This window comes from Cryptomeria japonica, chromosome 3, assembly GCF_030272615.1.
Source record: "Cryptomeria japonica chromosome 3, Sugi_1.0, whole genome shotgun sequence".
Classification (NCBI taxonomy): Eukaryota; Viridiplantae; Streptophyta; class Pinopsida; order Cupressales; family Cupressaceae; genus Cryptomeria; species Cryptomeria japonica.
In genome coordinates this window covers 949,809,359-949,826,590 of record NC_081407.1, presented here as the reverse complement: position 1 = coordinate 949,826,590, position 17,232 = coordinate 949,809,359, and the positions used below count along the sequence as shown (strand labels likewise).

The 17,232-nt window shown below is 36.9% G+C and overlaps 1 protein-coding gene across 1 annotated transcript; it reads left to right on the top strand.

The window, feature by feature from the left end:
* Positions 1-12,123: 12,123 nt before the first annotated feature.
* LOC131038921 (uncharacterized) lies at positions 12,124-15,709 on the top strand. Its single transcript, XM_057971508.2, has one exon. It carries the CDS (start codon positions 12,456-12,458, stop codon positions 15,402-15,404), a length of 2,949 nt encoding a protein of 982 aa, XP_057827491.1. The 5' UTR covers positions 12,124-12,455; the 3' UTR covers positions 15,405-15,709.
* Positions 15,710-17,232: the final 1,523 nt, after the last annotated feature.

Genomic DNA, 17,232 nt, shown 5'->3' with positions numbered 1-17,232 from the left:
CTACCAACCTTTCCCAACATTCCATGATAGTTCTAGGGTAAGAACGTCCATGCAGTTGGCTAGGAGATTCCAAATTCTTGAGCCTTTAGGCGGGTTTAGAGTTCTGAAAATGCTAGTAGGGTCCTTAGAGTCTAGATATTTGCTTGACATAAATCTCACCCATCTCCTATGAGGTTCCTTATACATTTTTCAAATTAATTTAGCCCCTAAAGCCTAATTTTGGAAAGCCTGGTTTCTGAGCCCTAATCCCCCTTTCTCCTTTGGTCGACATAGCTTATCCCATGCTATTAATGAAAATTTCTTCTTATCTACCAACCCCTGCCAAAAGAAGGTTCTGAGTTTTTGGTCAAGCTTCTTTTTAACACCTGTCGGTAAAGGAAAACAAGTCATCTGATATTGGGGGAGGGCTGCGAGTGCAAATCGTAACATGATAACTCTACCTGTTGCTGATAACCATTTACCTTTCCAATTTGGAGTTTTTGATCTAGCTTGGATAAGATGTGTCCCCAAAGATTGGAAGACCTTTTCCCCTTATCCACAGGGAGACCTGAATATTTGTAAGGTAAAGACACTATTTGAAAACCTAACACTTTGGCAATGGCATTCTATGTTCTAGCATTTGTGTTAAAAAAGGGCAGGTTTGATTTCTCCTTATTGACCACTTGCCTAGATTCTCTAGAGAACCAATCTAGAATAAGCTTGAAATTCCTGGCTTCTACCAGACTGCTTTACCCAAATAGTAAGGTATCATCAACAAACTGTTGATGGGTAACAAGAGGGAGATTGTCGGTGACTTTTATCCCCGAGATGTTACCCAACTCCTGAGCTTTTTGAATGGTCCTACCTAAGGCCTCCGCCATGATGATGAAGAGGAAGGGAGATAATGGATCCCCTTGATTTAGACCCTGCGAGATTTCAAAGAAATCTTCAGGAGCTCCATTAACTAAAACTGTGACCTTGGGACTTGAGATACACTCAAAAATTAAATTGATCTAGACTCTACTAAAACCCAAAGCCTCTAAGCATTTACAAAGGAATATCTAATTTAATATGTCATATGCTTTCCTAATATCTAATTTCATGAGCATACATGCCTGATGGTTGTTTTGGATGGAGTGGATTGCCTTCTGAGCTATGATGACTCCATCAAAAATGGATCTACCCGAAACAAAACCAGTCTGCTCCTCCGATATGATACTTGAGAGAAAAGGTTTAAGTTGGTTGGCTAGTGCCTTTGAGAAGACCTTATAGATGGTGTTGATGAGTGATATGGGTCTAAGGTCTCTCATACTGTCCACATTCTCCTTTTTGGGGATGAGAACTAAGAAGGTGTTATTTATTTCCTTAAGGAATTTGCTAGAGCATCTTTCCCCCTCTAAAGCTTCTACCAACTCATCACCTATGAAGTGCAACAAGCCTGAAAGAAGCATGCATGAAATACGTCTAGACCAGGGCCTTATCCAGATGGAGTTGGAATAAGGCCTCTTCTATTTCCTATTTGGTGAATTTCTGGTTTAAAAGGTTGTTTTGGTTGTCATTAATAATTTTGGGGATGTTATTAAGTAGGCTGGATTGAGCTGTCAAATCAGAGGACATCTCTTTACTAAGTAATCTTTGAAAGATGGATATTGCTTATGTTGCAATATCTCCTGGGTCATTTAGGATAACCCCGAATTCACCCCTAATATGGGTGATTTTGTTAATCCTATTTCTGAACTTTGCAGAAGCATGAATTTTTTTTGTATTTTGATCTCCTCAGAAATCCAAGTTACTCTAGACTTCTGCCTCTAGAAGATTTCCTCCTTAGACAAGATATCTTCATATTTACAGAGTAACTCCTTTTCTTGTAAGAAGCTATCTTGATCCATTCCTTCCTTAATTATTTTATCGTTCAGAAGGTCTAAGGCAGATTCTATATCCTTCTTAGAGGCAAAGATATCGCCAAACCTGTCCTTGTTCCAAAGAAGAAGTTTCCTCTTAATGTATTTAATTTTGGTTACAAAACAATAGAGCTTTGATCCCAAAACATCCGCCTCTTTCCACCATTTTTCTTCATTTTCCAAAAATGATTTGTTTTTCATCCACATTTTCTCAAATTTGAAAGGGCACCTCTTAGGTTTTAAGCCCTCCTCAATGGTTAATTACACCGGAAAATGGTTTGAACCAGAAATGGGAAGGATGGAGGCCTTGACAAGATAATGAAATTCCAGGATATTACCTTTTAAGAGGAACCTATCCAACCTTTCTGCAATATTGTTGAACCCTTGCCTTCTATTATTCTAGGTGAAGGAGCCGTTATCAGTATTAATGTTTAACATATTATGAAAATTGATCCAATTCCTAAAAACTATCAGAGCTTGCGGTTCTCTTCTTAGTCCCCCTAATTTTTCTGAGAGGTCAACTATGGCATTGAAGTCCCCCCCTAAAAGACAATTCCACTTCGGATGCGATGTTAACAACTAACCTACTTCATTCCATACTATTAGCTTCTCATGTGTAGGTATAGGGCCATAAATATTGAAGAGGATGATGTTCAGATTGCAACTAAGATGTTTAACACAGTAACACATCCAGAACTTATTGCTTGAGATATTATTAATTAAAATCCTTCTTGGATCCCAAATGATACCCAAACCCCCTGAGGTTCCTTCTGCAGGTATCAATTCCCACTCTAGATAGCCTAACTTTCTTTGGAAATTTTTAATCTTAGTTTGATTAAGCTTGGTCTCATGGACTAAGGTCAATTCTTCTTTTAAGGTAAGGATGCAATGCTTTAGAATGCGTTGCTTGTTCATGCCCCTAACATTCCACATAATGATCTTCATGGCTAAGTGGGAAGGTACTTCCCCTTCCCTGGATTCAAAATCAAGGTTATTTTAGCCTGCCCAATTGCTTCTCCATCCATATTTCTAAGTTTAATTATAGATTTCCTTCCTCTCTTCTTCAAGGACGAACCACAATCTGGTTTAGTCTTGCCTCCCAATCAATTACCTAACCCCAACTTACTTCCACCTTTGTCTCCAACATCGCCATCTAAAGGTTGATCTCCTTCCAACTCTGCCTCTCCAACATCCTCTTCCAAAGTCATGAATTGTTCAAAGAGGCACTCAACCCCTAAACCAAAATCTCCAATCTCATCTAGAGCTAGGAAATTAACTACTTTTTGATCTAGGTCTCTATGTTGATCCAAAAACTCCAATTGCTCCTGCACATCCGCTTTGAATTCCTCAGCTCTTAACAATATTTTTTGCATTTTTTCTACACTATCAGATACCACTTGGCTCTTATCCCTGTTCTTAGAGGAGCTAATACTACGACTCGTGCTATAGACCCTCGCAAAGCTATTTTCATGGCATAAATTCTCACCTACTATGGGCAATGTCGCAACTGGCGGTGAAATGGGATTGTCATTTGAGCACATTGAGGAAGTCTTATTATTATGGGGGCACCATGGGGCTTTACTCTTTAGTTGAGACTTTCTACGACTCCTGATTGCCTTGTCTACTGATGTGGGAGCCCTAGAGGATGACTAACATCCAATAGAATACAAATTTGATTTTTCCCTACTATCTGAGCTAGAGGCAAAGTCGTTATTATCAAAGATTTTCTCACTACCATGGGGGTTACGAAGGAAGATGTTAGAGGTGTTGACTTCACCCTGATAAAGTGAGGGAGAAATACACCAACTTCCCTTCTCGGTAGTTAACTCAATAGGGCTCAAATTTGGGGTTTCAGAATCGAATTGTATAAGGAGCTTTATATCTTTTGCAAAATCCTTATACAAACCTTCTACTCCTAAAAAAACTCCTAATTGCGAGCCTATAGAGTCCATAATTTTAGGGCAATGGAATTCTACTGGCAAAGGACCTATATTTATCCATTTCACAACTTTCTTGGGTTGGAAAGTTTTGGGATTACAATTCAGCATCCAATCAAAACATTGAAAGACATAACCTTCTATCAATTTTACTTCACACTCCAAAATTTCTTTATTAATATTCGAATTAGCACATGTAATGAGAAAATAATTAAAACCTAGGTTAGTAATACTTACCTGGTTGGAGAATTCCTCTTTCCACCATACTTTCATTTCATCAAAGATCTTTTGTTGCCCATTCCAGAAGGCAATAATACCCTTATTGTAAAAGAAGTCACAGTAATCATGCAGGAGATCCGAGAGTAAGTTAATGACCTTCTTATCCTATTATTGATCGGGTATTATAGCTTGGCCAGAACTAGCTACCATTACGGACGAAGCTATTTTATCTTTTTAAATGACTAATTGGGGGGGAAATTCCTATGAGGGTTGGAGAAAACCCTAGGGCTACCGTGTTTATCCTGTGGTAGTCTTTGCGCCTGCCAATGAGAACCTGGTCATGGTGGCTGAAAACCATAATGTAATGAATTTAACCATCTATCATTTAGAATCTTTCTATAATCACGAGCTTTCCTCACAGAGCAATCGACAATGTCGAATGAGTTGGGGAGAGATGATGAGAAACAAGCATATTTAGTGTCGCTCATAAGAGGACCACCCTTATTATCTAAAATTACAGCATTGGTGGCCGAAGAGAGCCTCTGAGAGTTCCAGCACCTCTTGGCTTTCTTCCCCATAACCACCCACCACTCTCCTTCCTCTTTGCTCTGCGTGGGAGCAGTTTTAATCGCGAGGAACTTCCAAATTTGCATTTTCGTATGGCAGAGCCACATAATGACGTGATATTATAATATATCTTATTATTTCTAATAAAATCTCATTTTCTAAAATCAAAATTAAAATCAAATTACAATACATATAATTATAACCTATAATGCATATATTTCTAAGTTTCAGTTATAATTCAAATGAGATTGATTATTTTTATTTTTAAATTATATAAATGAGATTGAATACTTATATTTTTAAATTATATCATTCAAATTAGTTAATTCAAACAACCAAATATAATTACATAAAATTAAAATCTTATATAATTATTATATTTATTACTTTATTAAAACGACAAGTACTAACCACTATGTGACACTTGTTCAAATACATAATACATATTTATAGGATTTCACATCCTATTTTGTAGGAAACAAATCTCTAATTATATGAGTTGTTTTAACAACTCGTAATAAAATCCCAACTAATACCTAGAATAGCCACATGAGATTTGTTTTATACCTCTTTTATTTTATGATTAAACTAATCTAATTAACAAACCTAAAAACTTAATAATGAAATATTCCTAACACCTATGTGAACACTAATTCCCAACAGTTTGTTTGTTGCTACATTTAGATTAAAGACTTTAGATATATACTATTTATCCACTCTCAAGTGTATATCACCTTTGTAGTTCATAAATACCCTATTTTCAAAATCATATTTCCTCACCATTATCTTAATCAAATATAAATTCACAAAAATATTTGGACCTATCAACTTTCCAAGGTGTAAGGTCGAAGTATTGGAGATGGATTGCCTAGCAAAACCCCTCTATCACATAATTCCAACAAAGTCCACCCATTCACAAGGATTGTTGCATCCCTAATATGTGTTTTAACTCTTAGGTGATTTTACTCGATTATTTAATCCTAGAGAATTCATGTATTTCCTTATCAAGCCATGTATTTCCTTATAAGCCTAGGAGTTATGTCATAATGTCCTCATCTAATCCCTTTTTGGTCTTTTCTTGTTGAGAGTTGCTCTGATTTATTTTAGGGATTTCTTAATGGTTAGATTTTTTATTTCACAAGTTTTTAAGGTTTTTTAGATATTAAAGGTTCTAAATATTTAAATAATATAAAGTTTCTCCTTTTGTCTTTAGAGAAAATACAAAATAATCATAGCCTACAAATGCACAAATTTGACAACAATTTCATAAAAATAGGGCAAAAATGAAAGGCTTACATGTTTTATGTTTATAAACCCCATTTCACATCTACAAGCACTAAACAACTTCAAATTGCACAACTTATTCGCATTGATCACTCTTGAAGACTCTTGAGAACTTAGATGAATGCATTTGATGCAAAAAATTATGAAAATATGATAGATAATAGTTGATTTCTACCATCAAACCTCATACATGCAAATTATAGGGTGTGCACAATCATCTATTTCTCAAATTTATATATTGGACATTGATCCTTGGGTGATGTGGAATAGATGATGGAGGTTTGTAACCTTTTATTTATTTAGAAACCCTTTATTATTAGCTGTGATATACTAGAAAGATCGTACGGATCAAAACATGCCATGTGTAAAGTAACTCTACATGTCATGTGAGTGGTCCCACATTACGTATTTAGGCATTCAGATTAGGATGTATAACTAGCACTTCATGGTACTAGTAGGATAGGTTTCATGAATGCACATCATTGTGGTTTAGGGAAGCTCTCCTTTTTAGAATTTGTGATGTGAAGCGAGAACATTAAATATTTACATGTGGATCTGACTCATATATAAATCACCTCATACCAAAAAAAGGAGAAGATCATGCCCACATCATGTCATTGCAACACCAATGATGGCCTGTCACATGATATCTATAGAAGTAGATGATACAACCACATGGGCCAAGAATCATCTGCAAGCAAAACACCTATCACATAAAAAAGATCAAACAAAGATAATATGCTCCACAACAATGTGATAACTTTGTCTTACTACACACAAGAATGTTGGAGACACAATATATTGGAGATGCACAATTACAATGAATGAATGTCTTTCTTAATAGAAATCAAGAGATGCCCTAATCCTAAAATCAGGAGAACAAAAGAAAAAGCATGAAGAGCTAAATTGAGCTCAACTACAACTTGAACTAAAGCTATAAAATCAAACTCTAGACAAAAAAAGCACCTAAGTTTAGCTTAAGTGAAAAGGTAATTAAAGGACCTAATTAATAAACAATTAGATAAATATCTTAATTACTCCAACACCCCACATTAATATTAACTTAGGGAGTAGCTAAAAAGATAATGATGAATGCAAAATGCATGCATGAATGAGTCCCAACAACTAGGTTTGAATAGATACTCATGCACAAACCAGTGCAAAGCAATGCAATCCTCACATCTAGAGAAAGGAGAAAAACCCAATAGGAGAAAACTCCTCTCCAAAACAAAGAAAATACAAAAAGTATATTAGTGAATTATGGAAAGGAGGAATCAATGTGACCCCCCAAGGACTAGTTCTGTCATAATAGTACAATGAATATCCCCCCATAAGAGAGAGAAAATGAGGATAGGAATCCCCCAATGAAGAAGTATCTCTCATGCCAATGATGAAACCCTGAAGACATAACATAATCCATTGCCTGCATACAACACTTCTCCCCATAGGAAGAAATAAATCAATTGGAGATAAGAGAAGTAACTCCCATAAAATGGAAGAAGTAGGAATCTAAATCCAAATACTATGTACCTTTGGAAACTACTCAAATATTGCCATGTCCATGATAGATAATGATGCCACAAACCAATTGAGATGACATATCAACGTGAGGAGTAGGAACATGAAGATAGGCCTCTGGTCCATCGAAATGTGCAAGACTTGTGATATACTCAAGCTCCTCTAAAATATCATCATCAAAGGGTATAAAATTTGTACATGTGTAAGGGGAAGAAGACAATATGCTACAGGATCCTCTAGGAATGGAAAGATACGATATCTCCATGCATCTCCCAAAGTTGGTTCTAAAGTGCATGAGGACACTCAAGGTTCGGTATAGTACACATAGTGTCATAATCAACACTACAATAAATTAATCCTAAAACATTGTCTATGACATTACCCCTAGTTGATTTACCTCCTGGAGTCATTGGTTCATGTATGAATCCATATAAACAAGGCAACATATCTAACCACCTAAGTTGTGTCAGGATGCCATGTCACCAAGACTCATAATTGTCCTTTACCAAGTAGACAATGGAGGATGAATAGAAAAAATTGTGACACCTCTTCAAATGAAATAATTAGACCCTTAAAAACTCAACACATGTATAACACATAAAAAACAAACCTCTCCAACAAACACATCCATCCTAAGTGCAAAAACATCCAAGTAATTGACCAGATAGTGAAAAAAAATTGAATAAAATATACCTTGGGTAAAACTTGGAAAAATAGACATGAGATCTATATAGAGCACTCTGAGACTCTGAGAGCTTTCCGACAATGTTTGATTTTTGAAAAACGGAGTCCAGATATGCAAGATATGGCCCCAAAAACATAAAATTGAAGGCTGAACTTGGAGGTATGGTATAGAAAATTGGAGTGAAATCTGACAAAACCACTCATAGATCTAGATCAACATCGAAACTAGCTTTTTAACAATATCTAGTTTGCGCGATTTCGAGCCCATATGACGAAGTTAAGGCAAAAAAATCAACCCTAGGTCAAGAAGCAAATTGAAGGCTAAAAATAGAGGAGCTTTGCGAAGTTTAGAAGAGTGCTTATTTTATTGGTTTTCCAAAGAAACTCCAAATTCACTGACATCTGTGTTGGCCCAGGTTTGACATGGGTAGGTATGCACCTTTTTGATGGATGATTTTTGCCTTTTTTATTTGATTTTGCAAAAAATTTTGACCAAAAACATTAATGGTCATGAAAAAAAATCGTTTACCCACCTGTGATTTTTTCTTAGACCTTAAGCTTGCATGGAAAATGATGATACAACCATATAGATTTTGTAAGTTGGACATATTTTTGTGCAACAAAAAAAAATTGCCCCAATTTCAACTTCTTAGAATTTGAGGATTTGGCATGCAATTTTAGGGTTTTTGGACCTTATGACCACAATGGTAACCTTCATTTCACTCCAAAGTCCCAAATTTTTAGATACCACTAGATTTGCCTTGATTTTTATGCCCTCTTCCAAATTGACCCAAAACTTTAATTGCTCGAATTTTGACCAAATGATAGTCGATCTTAGGGTTTTGTGATGTTGTGAACACAATAGAAACCTCCATTTGAGCCCAATGTGCATAGAAAAATAACTCAAGTTTGGATCCCTCAAGAATGTGGATAGGAACTTGACAAATCTGAAGCTTTGATACCATGTAGAAGTAGATGATACAAGAGCCAAGAATCATGTGCAAGAAAAACGTCTATCAAACAAAAGAGATCAAGCAAAGATAATATGCTCCATAACAACCTGAGAATTTTGCATTATTGCACACAAGAATGTTGGAGATGCACAATTACAATGAATGAATGACTTGCTTATAGAAAGTAAGAGATGCACTAATCCTAAAATTAGGAGAACTAAATAAAAAGCATGAGGAGCTAAATTGAGCTCAATTACAGCTTGAACTAAAGCTAGAAAAGCAAACTCAAGATGACAAAGACACCTATGTTTAGCTTAAGTGAAAAATCAATTAAAGTACCTAATTAACAAATAATTAGATAAATGTCCTAATTACTTCAAGAAGATTAACATGCCATACAATTGGAGTCAAATGATCAACTAATGAACAAGACATGAGAAAGATCTCAAGGCCATGCTAAGTCAATGACAATGTCACTCAAGTGTATTATTGTAGTTTTGGTTTATGCATCCTTCAAGAACCTCGTGATAAGGAAAAAACTTATGATCTATCAATAAGATAGTATCATTTGGGTTTGAAGTGACATAAACTTGGCATACAACTTAACACCATTAGAGACACATGATACTTAAGTGTGTGATCGTAGCTTTGAGAGGCTCACAAATGCATGATGCAATAAGAATAAGATACACGAACACCATCAGGGAAGAAGGTAGAAATTGTAAGGCCATTGTGTGAAGAGGTGAGTTAAGTAATTCAAAATGCACATGTGCAAATATCTATAGTTGGTAATTATTATCAGGTGGGCAATTAAAAAAAATGCTAAAGACCTCATGTGGACAACTTAAAAGCAGACAACTATATCAACAAGTCATTGATAGATTATATAATAAAGTAGCATACTATGCAGAGACCCCCTAAGGTTTAAGGTTTAGGATATTAAATCTATCAAAATGCAAAAAAAAACACAGTTCCAACAACACCCTTTGGTGATGCATGAGTAAATTGTTAGTTAGAATGGGAGGGTGACTCCACATCCACTTATTGAGTACTCTTAGTGGGTTGTAGTTAGGAGTGATGATCCTCCTACACTAGACCTTAGTTTGGCTAATTGTGCTTAAGATGTGATTTTTTATTTTATTTTACAAGTTGTTTTGATTGCTTTTTAGTTTTGTGTACCAAATAACCACCTTTTTATTGTAAACCTTCTATGTACTCTTGATGATATATTTTTCTTAGTATGAAATTCTAAGCATTTCCAATTTGAAAATTTGCAACCATGGTCTATGGTGTAATTTTGTTAGATGTGTGCAGAGCCCATGATTAGAAACATAATATATTATTGAAGGTTGTTTACCCTCCTTTACACTTATGCTAATTTAGACAAATGAGAAAATAAGTAAATTACATCTAAACTATCACAAATGATTAATTCTTATAAAATAGTAAAGCATAATTTATTTATTTTTGATCGGTGAACGCTTTTGACTGGAGCTATGAACTAGTGGCACCATAGTGGGGGACCTAATACCCAAGAACACCTTGAGGTATTAACACCTCTTTCACTCCCAACTCTTTATCCTCCTCTTCCATTTTTCTAACTCCTCTTTGCTCCTCCCCCTCTCATCTCCTCCTTTCTTCTCCCATTCTCTCCTCTCATCATTTCTTTCCTCCTCTCCTCCTCCTCTTCTCTCCTCTCCAACTCTCCTTTCTCCTCTTCCTCTCCTCCTCTTTCTCTCCATCCTCCTCTTCTTTGCCAACCTCCTTCATTCTCACCTCCTTCTCTATCCACCATCCACCATCATCCTTCCTCCATCTTCTTATCTACCTCCACCTACCATCCTAGCCACAACGTTACTTGTAGTGAGGCCTTAACACATCCTTAGTGTGCCATCTACTCTAATCCATCTACTACTAACATGGCATCCAAGCACTACCCAATCACCTTCACCTTTCCAGTCTCTGTTTTGTCTTCATACCCTTCCTATAACACGTGCAGGCCCATTCTCCAACATGTGCGACTGCCTCCATCATGCCTCACTACTGCTGCCATCTACCAAGGCAACCCATCATCAACATCTTGCATCCTTCCTTCTTCTACGGTGGTTTGAGTGAGGTTCGAACTGAAGAAGTAGTATTAACACTGCTTTGCAACTATTGTTGCATTGGGGGGTCAACCCCAAATTAGTAAAGCATAATTAAACAAGAGAGTTATGATACATAGTTCCTCCTCGAGGGTGATGTATGGATTAATTGTGATGTGCTCATAGTTACACTTTTAGTATTGAATTTCACCTACACTCATCAAATCTTGTAAAATTGATGTATCCTATAACTTCATAAATCAATTATACATTATCATAACACAATTGCTCAAAACTACAATCTTGTTATTTTTTATGATTTCATTTAAATTTATTGTTTGTATCAAGTTTTACTTTTGATTTTGAAACTTTGCTAATGTCAAGGTGGTGTTTATGAACACCTTTAATGCACTTGGTATGCTATGGTGTGGAAGTGTACTAACTTGCCACTTGTGCCTTGGTCAAACCCCTCATTCTTGTGTTCACAAAATGTCGTGACAAACAAAATGATGTTGAGATGAAAGGAGTTGGATGCAAAGGTATTTTTGATTTGTTGATGCTCATTGATTGATCTTTAGTATTCTAGATGATATGCTAATGTGCTTTATGATGATGTTATGAGATCTTATGTTCTTGTATTTTTCCTAATGATGTCTTAGGGCTTTTCTTCAAATAAGCAATCTTAAGTGCTTAATTCAAAAGTCTTATGTTCAAAATTACTAGTGACTTGAAGAATGAAGGAACATGAATTAATCAAAATCTATGAAATCACACTAACATTCTTTTTTTGAAAATAAACATGTTAAGAATTATGTTGAATATAATAAATTGAGTAAGATGAGAAATGAATTATATTATTATGAATAGGTTAACTAAAAGACAAAGCTCAAATTGAGTTTGATTGACTTATACTAGTGGACATATTTATTGTGAGTGGGAGAGAAAAAAACAAATAAAGAGAAAGAAAAGTTGCACAATATGATTTTTTATATATACTTGGAAAGAATATGTGTGAATGATTGATCCCATATACGAATTTATATTTTTCTGTGCATACAAGACTTTAAATGTATTTGTAATTCCATGGAGGGGTTATAATAAAGTTATAGTGGTGTGAATGCATTGAGGGTTGGACAAGCTAGGCAGATTTTTGCGTGCCCATCAGCGCCTTTCTTGCACAGGTAGGGGTTTTGCTGTCTTGCTTTTATTCCTTATTTTTGTGGTTCTTAGGGTTCAGGATCAGCAGGAACTAGAGAAATGAGGGTGCAGGTGCTAAGCATCTGGACTTAACCCAAACCATTTTCTTCCCATTTTTAAACTTTAGATTCCATGGCCTCTGCGAAAAACTCAAACTCTGTAATCGGGATTAACTTGAATGAAGACAATACTTGTAATCCCTCAGAAGGAGAACTTAAAACTTCTGAGGATGCTGAAAGCAGTCGTAATCTTTTAATGGGTATTAAGAAAACTTTAGAAGAGGCTGGAAATAGTTGTAATCCTTTAATGGGTGTTCAGACGGAGGCAGTTAGGCATCCTGGTCCTATGGTTGTATCTACCGGACAACATGATCGCAAGGGCCATGGAGGGGTGTGTGCTGATCTCAATGAAATAAGTGAAGAAATTTCAGAGGATTCAGTGCTCTCCGAGGTGAAGAGAGTTAAAGAAGCTGGCAGTGGAGCATCCATTGTTACTAGCTCTGCTAAACTTGGGGATGTTGTTAATGGGTCTGTCAAGTTTGGAGATGTTGATAATGGTGCAGATGCTTTAAAAGCAACCCTTAGTGGAAAAGCTGACGAGGAGCAGGATTTGGGGATAAAAGCAAGATGCATTGCTTTGCAGAACTATCAAGATTTAGGGACTTTGTCAGGACAAACAACAGAACTTTGTGTGACCGGAGAGGGTAACCATATTGAAGAGCCGAAGGGACGTCCGATAGAAGAGCCTTTTGATCAACACGGAGATTTAAACATAGCGAAGAGTTCAAATTTAAGCCCCCTAGAAGAAACATCAAATTCTATTCAGGATCCTAATAGAGTGCAGGAAAAAGATAATTCTAGTGAGATTCCATTCCGCTCTGATGCACCGATGAAAAGATGTACGGTGCTTTTTGCGTCAGCTACTACTAATGTTGATCCAACACAGGGTTCAAGTTCTGCTCAAGATGCAACAAAATCTGATGGTGAAAAGCATTCTGTCCAGCTTCCTTATGAAGCAAAGGCGAGTTCACCTAATTGCATTCCTAAGGAGCATAAGTTTTCTGTTGGGGATTTAGTATGGTGTAAAGTTAAGTACCATCCTTGGTGGCCTGGTCAGATATTTGATCCTTCGGATGCATCGGAAGCTGCAAGGCAGCTGCAAAAGAAGGATCGGTTATTGGTGGCTAATTTTGGTGATCAGACATTTGCATGGTGTGAGTTGTCCAATTTGAAGCCTTTTCGGGAGAATTTTGCAGAGTTGGCAAAACTTTCAACTGGAAAGGTCTTTTGCAATGGGGTGGATAAGGCTCTGAATGAGCTAGCTAGGCAAGAGCAATTCGGTTTGACTTGCTCATGCCTGTCTGGGAAAACTCAGAGCACACTTAAAAATAAACTTATTTCTAATGGTTTACGTGAAGGAGCTGTTGTCGACAATCATAGACGCTTTAGCCTGGCTGCAACTGCATTTGATCCTTGGAAATTGCTTACTTATGTTCGAGAGTTGGCAGAATCTCCCTTTACTGACAACAACTTGGACATTACCACGTTCCGTGCTCAAGTGCATTGTTTTTATGCAGGACAGAGGCATTTTGCATTTGGGGAGACATCTTCAGAGGTTCTGTTAAAGCATGCATCTATCTCTGAAAATCAGTTCGCAACAACCAAAAACGTCAAAAGCAACAATAGTTCCCCTGGAAAACATAGACAAAGTTCAAATGGAAGACAGTCATCGAGGAAGAAGAAGAAATTGTTTGGGGGTTCTCAAGGATATGAATCTGAGCAGGATGACTTGCCACTGAACAACTCTACTGAAACCCGAAAAAGAGCTCCAAAGGAAAAAGAAGGCTGGTATGGCAGAAAACTATCTCAATCGACTAGTAAGAAGCAAAGAAAAAATGAGTATATATTCGCATCTGGTGGATATAGGAAAGGAGCTAAGGGTTGGCAAGAAAAGCAAAATATGCACACTGCTAGTCCCATAACTGAAAACGCACAAGGGGATACAAAGAAGGTTCCAAAAGCCTTCAAAATTGGGGAATGTATAAGAAAGATAGCAAGTCAGCTGACTGGATCTCCCCCCATCATAAAGTCTGTAGATCCAGCAGTTGAGAAGACGCTTGAGGACAGGGAAAAAGCAAAACTTGAGAGTATGGAAAATATCCCAAGGTCACCTTCAAACTGGATCAAATCTCCATTGCCTTTTAAAAAAGATTTTTCTATTAAAGAATCACTGTTTGAGCTTTTCCTAGTTGCTCAGAGTCCTATTTATTTTCTAGGGGAGAATGATATATTTTCCAGGGTAACAAACATTTTCTTGAGGTTTAGAGGTGAAGCATATGAGAAAGATTCTGTATACCCCTCCTATAGGAGAGCTTCTAAAAGTTCCAGTAAGTTAACCGTGTCTCCTAGGATTGATGATTCAGATGATTCAAATTGGAGTGATACGACAAATGCTTCCAAGCCGAAGGGCCATAGGTTAAGAAGGAGGAGAAAAAAGGTTGAATCACAGGCAAAAGACTCAGAAAACAAACCAAAGCGTCGTGTAAGATCATCAGATTCTACTCCATCAAAAAAGGTGAAGAAGCTGAAGGATAATATTAGATCGCCTGATACTACTTTATCAAAAGAGCTTCCACACTCAGCTGCCAATAATTTGACAGACTCACCTCAAGAAAGTCCTACAGCTCTCTTCATGAAGTTTCCTCCAGGGTTTGCATTCCCTTCAGAAACAGAACTGAAAGAAATGTTTGTCCACTATGGTCAGATTTCAGAAACTCAGTTCTTTAGCGATTCGGGTTGTGCTCAGGTGATTTTCAGGAAGTGTTCTGATGCAGAAGCAGCTTTTTATGGTGCAACAGCAAATAAAGTTTTTGGACCAGCAACTGTCTCATTCCGGCTTCGGTATCTCACATCCAGAAGGAAGACAGACACTGTTCAAACTGAAGATCCTAGAGAAGCTGAAATAGGAATTTTATCAGAGGGTGAAAATACATCAAGAAACTTGGGGGATGTTAAAGAAAATGAGGGCCAACCCCATGCCTCAGGAGTCTCTGTTGTTGAAGCTGTTGGTGCATCTAATTAAAATCCTATGGAAGAGTTGACAATTTCACACGATCAGCAAAATCCAATAATACAGCTTCTACCCAATAGTTTGCTATTGAGTGTGCTTCTACTTTGATTGCTACCAAGGTAGATAATGCTGAGCCCAGTTTCAATGTGGATGGGTGGTGGGTCTATATTGGTTTCTCTGCAAGATCCGGGCACACTAGCTAGCTCACCAAATTAGGTGCTTCTATATTTACAGATGGAATCATGTAAATCTGATATGTTATGCTTGTACATTGCACATGGTATGTGAGTTCTAATTATTCACTTTTGCTTCTCACAGCTTATGATTTTGCTTTTTATCTTGTCAACAAGTTACTCTCCTTTTTTAAGTGCATATGTTGAAAGCTTGTTCAAGGACCATTAAAATGAGTGACAGACGACAACTTGAAATTTCAAATTACCAACGTCAATTACTTGCTAAGGTGGACAAGGCCTTCAATTGGACATCATATAGGAATAATATGGTTTTCAAGCATTAATCTCTCTTCTATTGGACTGAAGTTTTCAGGTTTGTCCCAATTCTTGATCTGGTTCTTGATGAGTTTCTGATTATAATCAAGTTATGTTTTACAACTTTCAAATAAAAAATTAAAAGAAAGAATATTAAATTGAGAAAGCTTGTAATCTATCTATTGCAATAAAGTTTTGATTACAGTCCAACTTCTTGGCAGTTTGCATGGTTTTAGATTAGACAAAATTTTCAAAAGACGTGATGGAAGGGTTATGTCTATACACTATAGGTACCTTAGATTGCATTAGCAGTGCTCATCGTGTCTTTCCTTTTGAGTGAATAACACTTATAATGTGATCTATAAAAATCAATACTTTACTGTGGTGTTAAACTCAAGGGGAAGTCTCTTTGTTTAAAACATGAAGTGGCTAAGCATCAATTTCATTTTGACTATCTTGGCATCGCCGTACCCTACGGTAGGGGACAAATGCATTCCCACACATTTTGAGTGAATCTGCATTATCACATGGTGTGCTCCCTTGGTTCTGTTGTTTAATCCGATGGTGTCACTGGTTCCTAATTTGGTGACAATTTTTTTGGGATATCGTTGTTAAATGTGTTTAATGCTATTAAATTTATGTTCCTATAGGTTTTCACCATAATGCTAAAACTCCTTTGGGTTCACTTTTGTCCATAAACAAAGGCGCATGAAAATTGGCATGGATTTTTTGTTTCTATGCTTCAGCTTTCACTTTTGGTTGCATAACAAATTTCCATGATTGATAGCGTGCTCCTTCTGTTTTATCGTTTCATGTCATGGTGTGATTGGTTCCTAATTTGAAGGTGGAATAGTTGGGATATGTTGTTAAACTTATTTAGGGGATGTGTTCAATGCAAGATTATCAGTTCACTCACATTAGCCCCCAGATCTGGGTCCAGTTTGCCTGGGGCTCTGTAGAGCACTTCCTGGTTTATCCAGGTACTCTGCACTGTGTCCGGGGCAGAGTGTGCAGGCAAAATTGGGTTGGGCTCTGCAGAGCCCGAGGTGAACCAGCAGCGAACTGGGTGTCCCTTTATTTTTTGAAACCTTTTTTGAAATTTTGTGCGTTTTTCATCAAAAAGCACTGTTACAGTTAGGAAGCCAAGACAAATGTGGTAACGAGGCCATCATTCCTGTCAATAGGTTTCCAGATCTGTTTACTTGGCCCTTCTGTGGTCGCCAACCTGCTCATCAACTTCAGTGCTCGAAGCCAAATCTGTGAAAAGCTGCTTATAAATTATCTACCTAGAAAGGAGACGGTTTTACAGGTATTGCCTTCTACAAATATAAGACTTTGACAGGAGAGCCACA

What these genes read in the sequence shown, in the direction of transcription:
- LOC131038921 (XM_057971508.2), top strand. Translation starts at nt 12,456, where the DNA reads ATGGCCTCTGCGAAAAACTCAAACTCTGTAATCGGGATTAACTTGAAT.